The following is an 11,374-nucleotide window of genomic DNA, read 5'->3' on the forward strand; positions in this document are numbered from 1 at the left end:
TTTCTTAGTGTATGTCTTTTCAGATCTTTTATGCAGGGTTATTTTATGGTTTTCAGTTTCAGAAGTTAGCAAAGTCTCCCCTAAGAAAGCATTTAAAAATTAAATTTGTTGGTTAATGTAATTAAATAATTTTCCCTACATCACATAATCTTTTTGAATATGCATATTTTAATTGAATATCAAAGCAAGAGCAATGCACTTATTTTGTGTTTGTTAGTTTCATAATTAACATACAGTCATCAGTGAGAATATAAGCCTGTCATTATTGAAAATAGAACCCAGAGGTAAAATGTTAATAAATTTATATAGTTCATAAATTCAAGATGTATAAAGTGAGATTTTATTTCCTTTATGGATGTTTCCTCCTAATCCTATGGAAGGCCCCTCAAAACAAGAAGATTCTGGCAGTGGCAGTGCTAATGCTTAGAGGAATAAAGTAAATTATAAGCCTCATTCGCTATTATTGTCTTGATAAAGTATAAAGAAAGGTCTAAGCTTAACACGGTGTGTACTTGGGCTTCTAGTCCTATGTCAGAACATAGAATGCATATTTAAACATTAGTGAAGTGTTTAAACATTGCTTGGGTGTTTAGAGTACAGATGAAAGAGTATTGGTAGTTCAGGCAGATTAATTTGACACATCAAGTTAAAGATGAATTCTTTAGAGCTAATAACCTTGGAAATGTTTCTTGAGGCAGGAACAAGAAGGATTGAATTGAGAAGTAGTTTTCATAAACAGTTGATTGAGTTGGAAATATAATACATTGTTGGTGTTATCTTTATTTTATGCAGCCATTGCCAAAATCTAAAAAAACTTCTAGCAAAGGCAACAAAAAAGAACGAAACAGTTCTGGAATGGCAAGGAAAGCTAAGCGAACCAAGTGTCCTGAAATTCTGTCAGATGAATCTAGCAGTGATGAAGATGAAAAGAAAAATAAGGAAGAGACTTCGGAAGATGAAGATAAAGAAAGTGAAGAGGAGGTAAAATGTTCGGGTTTTTTCCTCCTCATTTCTTTCCATAGTGAGAGTTAAATATTCCTGCTACATAGTAGTTATGGCCAGAAAACAGATTCTAGGAACTATCAGTACCATATTGGTGGTTTTTAATTCAAAGACACAGAAATAGTTACGTATAAACCTTTTCTTTCCCTTAAGAAGCTTTTAGTTTTGTTTCCATGCCAGAGTATAACAGTTGGAAAAGAATGAGGTTGAGGTGGCCTAGATTTGAGCTGGGCCTTGACCAGAGTAAGTCAAATGGGAAGGGAAGGGATGGGAATCTTTTATACTATATTAGTATTTTATGGTGGTCTTAAATCATTTTATTCTGTTCCATGTGAAAAGCAAGGGGTATAAGGACCACCATTTTTTCTTGTTGGGAATTTAATAAAAATAACAATGATTGAAGTTTGGTGGGCAAGTTTCCTGTCGCTTAGGAATGCCTGCTATTTTTTTTTTTACTTGCACATATTTGTAAAATGTTAAAAATGTTTAGTTTCCAAAGTGTAACTTCAGGAAGGGCTAGAGCTGCTGAGCCATTTAAAGGGTTAACTTTATCCTTTCCTTAATATATATCTTCGGTCAAGTACATGGCAAATGGGTACAAAGAAATGATTTCCTATTATTGCTAATAGTGTTTTAGTAGACTCTATTTTAACTTTGTTTTGGTGCCCCCTTCACTGGTCAGAACTTGCACTGTAATTTAGATAATATACCTTGTCTTATTTAGGGACTTGATTAATATGGCTTGACATTTTGAGCCAAGATGATTGTTCATTGTGGAAGGCCGTCTTGTGCACTGTAAAATGTTTGTGCACTAGATGCCAGTAAGGCTCCCCCTACCCCACACACACCTCTTCCAGTTGTGAAAACCAAAAGTGTCTCCAGACATTGCCAAATGTCTCCTGGGGTGGGGCAGGAAATCACCACCCATTAGTTGATAACTATTGAATTAGAGGGACTAAAGATGTCGTGAACTTTGATTTTATATTTGTGTGTTTTGTATATATTTGTCTTGAGGTATTTCAAATCCATGCTTATTTTAATGTCAAATTTTATAAAGACTTCTATAAAGCTAAGTGTGAAATGCTTCATAATTCTAAGACTTAAATATCTAGGAGCTGTTTCCTAAATATCTTAATATATTTTTGGTATAAAGGAAGATGAGTAATCTGAGCCCTAAGGTTTTTATGGAATTAATTGGTTTTAAGGACATCTGGGAGGAAAACATGTTTATATGTGAATATAATACATAATATTGTAATATATATGAATAAACATAATAGTGGCAATTTGTAGTAATAGTATGTTTCATTCAACAAACTTTTGATTACTATGTGTACTCAAAATGCATCCTAAAACCTTTTTAAAGGCAGAGTTAAAAACATGGAAAGTTTTTGTAGAATGTAAACACCTAATTTTTCAATGAGGGAATATGATTATGAGCATGGGCTTTGGAAACTAGGTTCAAATCCCACTGTACCACTGTATGACTTTGTGTAAGTTACTTAAACTGTAACATTAGAGTTCCGTCTGTAAAATGGGGATATTAATAGTACCAACCTCAAAGAGTTGTATTAAATGACTTTATTTAAAGCACTTAGAGTAGTGCTTGGCACAAGTGTTTTGTATTTAGCTGCTGCTATTACTGTTAGTACTAAGGTGACCTTTTGTCGTATGTAGCATTTCTAAATCCAATCTTTCTGTTATTATTATTAAAGTAGAAGAAGATTGGATTTAGAAAGATTATTCATTTTCTTACTTTTCAGATTATTGTCCTATTGTTCTAAGTAGAATTGAAGTCTGTGAATATAGATGACACCTGATTTGTAACTCTTATTGGTTACTGAATAATGCTCACAAGTGAAACTTTCCCACTATTAAGCAAAGCCTTTCTTTCTACAGTACCATAAGCGGGATCTTTTTTTGTCAGATGATGAAAATACATGGAGGAAAAAGGCAAACACAAAAATGCTTTTATGGACATTAAGTATATAAAGTTACATGATATCAGAATCTGTCTTAATACTCTATTTTCCACTTCAGTTTTTCTGCTTGGGCTGATAGTGGCAGACTTCATAAAACACAATGCCAGCAAAATCTGGACTGAGAAATGACCCCCCCTTCCCCCTCCCCAAATAAATCTTCCTCTAATAAGCATAGTTAGTCTTCATTGCTCTTAGGACTTGCAAATTTAGAGCTCTTCTACTCAAAACCTTCTCTGATGATTATATTTCTATAAAAAGCTCTTACTGCCTTTGAAAGGTAAGTGCTAGCAGGAAGGAGCAATGTTTCTATGGTAACTTTTTCTTTATTCTTCCATTTTTTGAAGACTCAAGTGGCACCCTAGTTAGGGACTTGATAAATGGAGGTATTTTTGGTTATTACCATGAAAGGACCTCTTTTCTAAGATGCCATTAGGAAGAGTTGCAAGTTGATTGGGAAAATGGTGGATTACTTGTAGTTGGAATTTTTTTTGCAGTTTCTTTTTTTTTTCATAGAAAATTACTGTTTATTTCGTGAAGCGAAATTTTTTTTCATAAATAAAAGACTTTTCCCCCATTAAGATAAGCTTCCTGTTCTGTTTTAGATTCTTGGAGTAAATAACTGTGAAGATTAATTTTGCCATTTCTTGTTTCCTTTGTAAATTGAGGACTTTAGACTAAATAATCTATATCATGTTGCTGAAGTCAAAACTTATGCAAAAATTCGGTTCAAGTTAATAGTTGTCCATTGGCCAGTTACGTGAGGTTGAATATTATTTACTCACGTGCTAATTTTCATATTTAGCTGTGTGAAAGTAAGATAATAAATAAATTTATTACTTTTTAAATGTAGGATTGAAATCACAAAATCGCATAGTTACAATTAACAATGGTCTTTAAGAAAATATCTCACACATAGAATGTTAGGCAATAATTGCTAAGACTTTTAAGTTCTCTGTTCCTGTACCTCTGTTTCTATGATATGCAGTGAGGGGTTCACGACAGTTTTTCTCATTTTCTTTGGAATTAAATAAGTAAACGCTCTTTATAGAGAGAGTGACTTGAGTAGTAATTGTTTTATAAAAGAGCTGCTTTAACCTTCTGTATTGTCTTCTTTCTTGGACATTTGTAGTTAAAGGAGAGCAATTCAGAACCTGGAAGAAACTGATAGATGAAGTTTAAAATGAGACAATAGAAAAGTGACAGGTTTCGTTAATTTCTATCAACCTACTCTGAAAATCAACTTGTTCCTTTGGGGAAATTTTCCTAAAATTAACCAATGAGATTAAGTCATGTTCAGACATACCATTCACAGATATTAGACTTTAGGCAAAGAGAAATTACTGGAGACTACAGAGAAAAGAGAAGCAATGCTTCTCCAGGTTGGAGGAAAGTTAATTTGTTAGACCCTTGAAAGTATACCTTTTTTTTTTTTCAATTTTATCTAACACTTCTGTAGTTTTTGTGTCCTAGTGCTTTAATAACACTCTCTTATCTCTAGAAAAAAGTATAAAACTGAATTTTTACATTGTATTGAGAATTTATCTGAATGTTCTAATATGTATCAGGAATGTTTTCAGCTGCAAATACTTAAAAACTTTACTAATAATGTCTAAAACAAGAGCTCCTTGTTCTTTCATGACAAGTCCACAGGCAGTTCTGGGCCAGTATAGCTGCTCAAGAAAGGTGTCAAGAATTTGGGTACCATCTGTCTTTTGAGCCACCATCATTGTATGTGGCTTTTAACTTGGTGACCACAAGATGATTTTACCTGTAGGCATTGTATCCCTGTTCAGATAGGAAAGAGCAAAGGGCTTCTAGTGATGTTTTGGCTTCCCTGCTCTCACCACCCCCCACTCCCCCAAGGGATGCCTTTTATCAGAGATCTTCCATGTATATCACATTGGCCAGAACTTGTTACATGGCCACGTTGCTAATTGAAAGGAAAGCTATGAGACCCAGGTGTTAAATTTTCTGCATTTATAGAAGGAAGGCAAATAAAAAGTGGGATGTTGAGTGAACCATCGTACAATAATTGCCAAATTAGAGAAACTTTCAGTTTTAATTTTGGGTAGACAAAATTAAAACTGGAGGGCGAATGTGAAAGTTTTTTTAGTCCTTGACTATGTTCTAAAAAATAAGGATTCGCCCCATTTCATAATTTGATCACAGGAATTAAATAACCATATAAACTATTAAACTTTTTGTTGGAAGGCAAAATTGAATAATCACCATATTAAAATATTTACACGTCAACTTGTTTTCATAATCTTTTGTGAAATATAACAAGACTTGCACATTCTTTACTCTTGGCACTCTTGCGTTTTCTCAGCCAAGTTATTATAAGAATAGTGTATTTTAAGCTAATTTTTATTTTCGTCTGTTCACCCAGTACAACCTTTCTGCTGTGAGGACAGGATTCTGGCTCTGTGACAGGCGTCTTTTTTGGAGACCCTCCTTCAAAGAGCCCTGCTGCCTATAAAAGATAGGTAAGCCTTTTCTCCCAAGATTTTTTTTTTGCCTTCTTTCCAAAAGTGCTTAATGTCAGTCCTCTGATTTTATACCTTCACGGTTATCAGAGACATGGAAAATCCCCTTCAAATTTTTAAAAACTTATATTATTAATCTTTTAAAAATTATATTACAGTACATTGTACTATCTAAAATTAATGGCAGCTGTCAATTTTTATGTTTCCCTTTAACACATCAAAAATACCTACAATACAGAATAGTCCCGATTGAACCACTCAAAGCATATTCAAAAATAGCAAGCCAGCATCTTAAAAATAAATCCACAACAATTTAGAAACTAGCCTTTTCTTCTTCTTTTTTTAACTTACCTAATTTTTTCCCATAAATTTTGTTAAAAGATTCAAGTCTTGGCTCCTGTTTAGTTAAATAACAAAGATGTTAAATGTCATGAATACTGCCAACATTTTTCCTTTATAATGCCATGTTACATGATGTGTTAATATAATTACTAAAATTTTCAGAATATTTTAAGAGACTTAAAATAAGGGACCGATACTTGGCTTCTAATGTAATCACTTTTTGATTGCTCGAGTCAATAAATTGAGTGTGCTAAGTGCCGTTGGAGTTACAGAAGATATTTTCTGCCCAAAATACCACTTGGGTGACACTTAATACTATAGAATTTCGGAAAAGAGAATCTCCCTCTCTGTTGATGAGGGAAAGTTTTGAGGAGAAATAGAAGTGCCAGTTGAAGTTGTTGACTTTGTGAATAGAAAGGAAAGATGGACATGTGAACAAAAATGGGGAGCAGGAAAGCACAGGGTGACTTTGACAAACACACTGTGGTTAGGTAGTGTACCCAGAAGTAAAGCAGTGAGAGATGAAGCTAGAGGAATGTACATTGAAGCCAGACTAAGAGAATTGATGAGTTTAGGCATTGTCATGTGAATAATAAAACTTCTGAAGATAGATTCATCATTCACATTACTTCAAAACTATCTTATTCCACCTGAGCACTCTGTCATGGGGGAGAAGAGAGAAGGCCAAGGCCTCTGCCTTCCAGAAACTGACAAGTCTACTTAGGGAGAAATACCGCTAGTTCAGTAAGCATTTATTGGTACTTATAAGGAGAAGAAACTGTTGAGTATCTTGTATTTTCAGGTCTTGCATCTCGTTTAGCCTTGATTCCATGAGACAGGAGTATATATCCTTATTTTTGTACTTTGAAGATATAATTTATAATGATTTTTTAAGAATTCATTCTCTTACTCTTTCTAGAGCTTCAAATAGACTCTTGTGTTCAGAATTCTCTATGTGGAATTACTGATGTAGATCCAAATGTGATTTCAAGCAGTAGCTTTAGGAAAGTTAATATGAGTATAAATCTATTGCTTATAAAAACTTTAAGAGCTATTGACATAAACTTTATAACTTGGGAAATTCTCTTATTGATTGCTTTATCTGGTTCCTGCCTTTTCCTTATATATCTCCAGTAATTCATAATCTAAACCAGGAGTTGACTAGCCTATACACCAGATTTAGCCTATGCCTTATTTTTGTACAGCCTGCAAGCTGAGAGTAGTTTTTCCACTTTCAAAATATTTGTAAAAAAAAAAATGAAGCATGTGCAATAATGACCATATATAGCTAGAAAAGCCTTAAGTATTTACTCTTTGGCAATTTATAGACAACCTAGACTAAAAATTTATCTCTCATCTTAATGTGGCTTTGGGGCTTTTAATGTATATAGGTGCCCAAGCTCAACCCTCGATGATTTGATCTAAGTCTTTTTTTTTTTCCTCTTAAATGTACCATATATGTAGGTAAATTGTGCCAGAAGGCAGTGATATTAAAAATTAAGAAGTTTGGCTAACTGCTTTAAATAGGAAACATGTTTTTCTGTTTCTAATGAAATAAAACCTCAGGGTTGGAATAGATCTTTAAAGGTTTTTTAGTCTCCAAGGATGTTTTCCCATTTAAGTTTTCCAAATAATTACATAACTACTAAGTGCCACTTCTAATCTCTGCACTGAAGGTTAAGAAACAAATACTCTTACATAGTTCAGTTGGTAGGAGGGGGGAGGTCAAAGATTCGGAGAAAAAAATAATATAGAATATAACTTAGCTAAAGTGAAAGCTGGAGAATATTTACCTCTTTCTAGGGCAAGTGGGGAGCAAAGATCCAGACAGAAGGTAACAATTTGATCTGAACCTTAAAGATAAACAGGAGAGGTTGGCATAGCAAAAGATTTGCAGAAAACTATACAGAATTGGATTACACCAATTTTAGATTAAAAATTTTTTTTTCTTTGAAGAGGATTCTGGAACCCATACAAAGAGTTTGGGAGTAAACTTAAAGAGCCTTAATTCAGAGTTTGGTTGTCGTTCTCACCATTCTGTATTCTCTGCCTACATTTTTTATTCTTTATCATTAGTAACATTTGTATGTAATGGAAAAAGTTACGTTTAACAACATGATAAATAGGTTATGGTATCATTGGCTTTTTACTATAGTTAAGTAGTTTAAATTGACTTAAAGAAGTATATGATGAGTAGGTTAGTCATTTCTATAAGCAACTACTATAGTAGGAGGTACACTGGACTTAATCTAAGCTCTTAGTTTTTATTAAATTATAAGGCATTGGCTGACTTAATTACTGAGATATTTATAATGAGAAACCATTTGTTTTATCTTTGGATTTTTTTGCTGTTTTGTTTTTTTAATTTTAAGCTCATGTAAGATGGTGGATAGGAAAACAATGCTATACAAATGCATTTTTTTCCTTTTAATTACAATTTTAACTACATCCTGGGTTTAGGTTATAGGTAAACCAGATCCTACAAATGATACAAAAGTGAACATGACAATATTTAAGTGGCTACTTTATGTCAAACACTCTGGTAGTCACTGAGGACAGATGGAGCCAAATGAGATAAATGTCCTCAAGGAGATTGTCAGATCTGCCCTTAAGAAACTTGTAGTTGGAAAACAGACCTGTAAATAACTACAGTTTAACAATGGTGCATATATGGAATGGTGCCTTATATGTACTTGCATATTTTTTGATCCTTATGAAAATTCTACAGATATGGCCATAGTTAATCACAACTACAATTCCTATAAGGCATCGTTTTAATGTAAATTTAAAATATACCCAGATATCAGAGATGTGAAGATGTGGAAAAAAAAGATGTTGAATTAAGTCAAGTCTGGTAATTATTACCACTCTTTTACAGATGAGGAAGCAGGCACAGGGAATGGTAAGTGATTTGCCTGAGAATGCAGAACTAGTGGTGCAGTCAGGACTTGAACAAGAAAATTTGGCTCTAAAACCTGTATTCTTGTTCACTGCTTCACAATACTTTCCATAAAATAGAGATAAATGAATTGTAGGCCATGTACCATGGGACCATGGAGTAATCATATCGGTGATATTATGAAAGATTTAGAGGAGATGATTGTTGGATTTAGAACCATGAATGAGATTTCTTAGCAGAGGAGGAGGAATGAAAGTAATGAAGATTTGAAGGTTCATGTAAAATTTAAGTAGGTGTAGTATAAATTGCCTTCTCAGCTCCCAGGGCCTCTGCTACCTCTAAAATACCAGATTACCCATGTTTGTCATACCTGCCAAAAGTTCCTCCTATATCTAATAATTTGTCTTTAGGGCAACTGATGTGATTTTTTAGTATCTGCAAGAACAAAGCACATGATATAAGTTAATCAGTTATCTGATCGCCTCCACTCAAGATTAGACCCGTAGGTATATGTGTTAGTTATTTTACTCTCAGATTTTGCCATTTCCCCCACCAGTACTCATCTGTCTAATAAAGATAATTTGCTGAATTCCTGCTTTTAATTTCACACAGAATAATTTGTAACTGGTTATTAAAGATAAGTAAAATTCAGTATAAATAACGTGTTATTATAGGGATTTAGATGTTGGTGTAGTCTTAGCTATCAGAATGTAATGAAACACATGATATATACTGATTAGTTAACACAGGTGTCTTTGAGTCTGTCTTAACTGTTTTTATTCTATGTATCTATTCTGTATATCTGCCTTGCTTTTAAAGAAAATTTATAAACTATGAGTTATTGGAGGAAATTTATTTGCATAATGAATTTCTTTACAAAGGAAAGCACTCATAATAATAATAGCTAATATTTATTGTGTTTTCTTTGTGCTGGGGACCATTAAAAGTACTTATGTGTATTAACACATTCTCTCCCTCCCTCTAAAACCATCTCCCTCGTTTTGTAAATGAGGAAACTAGGGCCCAAAGATGTGCTGGGGCTTGAATTTGAAACCAGGCAACTTGTCTTCAGAGCCTACACTCTTACCTATTATATTTCTATAGTGCTTGTAATAGTGGTTTTGCAGTTTTTAAAGTAGAAAATAGGCTAATTGTCCATTTAAAAAACTGTAGAAAACTATCCCTTTTAGATGGTGATGTTAAATACAGAAAGAAGCATGGTTTAAATTCTTTGTGTTTATACAACAGTAACATTTTATGGAGATGGTTTGATTATCCTTAATGACTGCAAATTCAAACTATTACTACTTCCAACTTGCAGATTTTAAAATTGTGCTGTAATGCGTGCGTCTTTGAAATTTTTAATGGAAGCCCTATCTTATGCCCTTACAAGGATCTGGAAGTATTTTAATTATCTGTTTCAATTACCTAATTTGAATGGGCATCAAGTAATGTTTATAGTGTTATCCCTTGCTCATCTTCTCCAACCCTTTTTTTAATCACTTAGCTTCTTATAAAATATTTGAATGTGTTACAGGTCCAGATTTTATTAACCTTTGACTAAAGAATGATATATAATAGTGATTATTTTATTCTGTATATTAAGTACATCAACAGAACTTATGAATATTTAGTATTCCCTTTCACTGCTTAGTGTGGTTCTTACAAATTAGGTGGATGGTTCATAACACTTAAAATTTAGTTTAAGTTAGTCACAGAAAACTGATGAGCCATTGATGCCTTTCTAGCAACCCTCACTAATTGGAATACCTGTAAGAATTAATAAGTGAAAATGGCTTCTAAATAGCAAAAATCCATAGATGAAATTCATATACTTTGTTTTTAGAAGCATGTCAGCCCAGCTCCTTGACACCTCTTAAATGCATTTTTTACTAGCAGTTAAACTAGATAGGTTAGCTAGTTACCAGCCAAAAGTATATTATTGCACAGTGGTATTAAGTTTGTGTAAATATGTACAGTGATGGTCGTATAGCAAGAGGAAAGAAACACAAATCCAATGAATTGCACTTAGAAGTAGTCTGAGCCCACTTAACTTTTGGAACAGATTAGTCTATACACTTTAATTTTTCATGAATTTAAGGATACATTTTTAATGAATATAAGGATAAATTTATGTCTGTCCTTTAAAAAAGATTGAGTTATGTTGATAATCAGAAAGTGAGTGTAAAACATTTAGAGAAACATTCTATCAAAAGTGATTTGCAGTATTTTTTGTGTATAAAGATGAGGTTTTAAGTCATCTTGGGATATTTGCTTGTTAGGTTGCTTTTCCCTTTGGAAATGTTAATTAAATGAAGATTTAATGTTTCCTAATTTCATAGACCCTGGTTGAGACAAAGTAACTATAAACTATAATTTTGACATTTTTATCTGTATGTATAGTTTTACTTTTGTCTAATCAGCTGTGGGTAAGTATTTCAGAAAACAGGTTCTGGAGCCACATTGTGACTGGCAAAATAACTTCTCTGAGCCTTAGTTTCCTCATAATTCAAAAATAGTTATTGAGCAACTACTGTGCACCATGCACTATTTTAGGAGTGAGAGATACATCAGTGAATAGGACAGTCAAGAAAATCCCTGTCCTTGTGCAATTTACCTACTAGTTGGAAGAGACTGACAGTAAATAACAGAATGTTAATAGT

General features: G+C 33.2%; 1 protein-coding gene across 1 annotated transcript in view; it reads left to right on the forward strand.

Annotated features, from left to right (window-relative positions):
* The window catches only part of DEK (DEK proto-oncogene), a 32,390-nt gene that overhangs the window by 11,031 nt on the left and 9,985 nt on the right, over positions 1-11,374 (forward strand). The window contains exon 7 of the mRNA XM_011362842.2: positions 793-981. Within this exon, the coding sequence (XP_011361144.1) occupies positions 793-981 (189 nt within the window). The remainder of the gene's footprint in view (positions 1-792; positions 982-11,374) is intronic.

The sequence above is a fragment of the Pteropus vampyrus genome, unplaced genomic scaffold (assembly GCF_000151845.1).
Source record: "Pteropus vampyrus isolate Shadow unplaced genomic scaffold, Pvam_2.0 Scaffold80, whole genome shotgun sequence".
NCBI classification, from domain to species: Eukaryota; Metazoa; Chordata; class Mammalia; order Chiroptera; family Pteropodidae; genus Pteropus; species Pteropus vampyrus.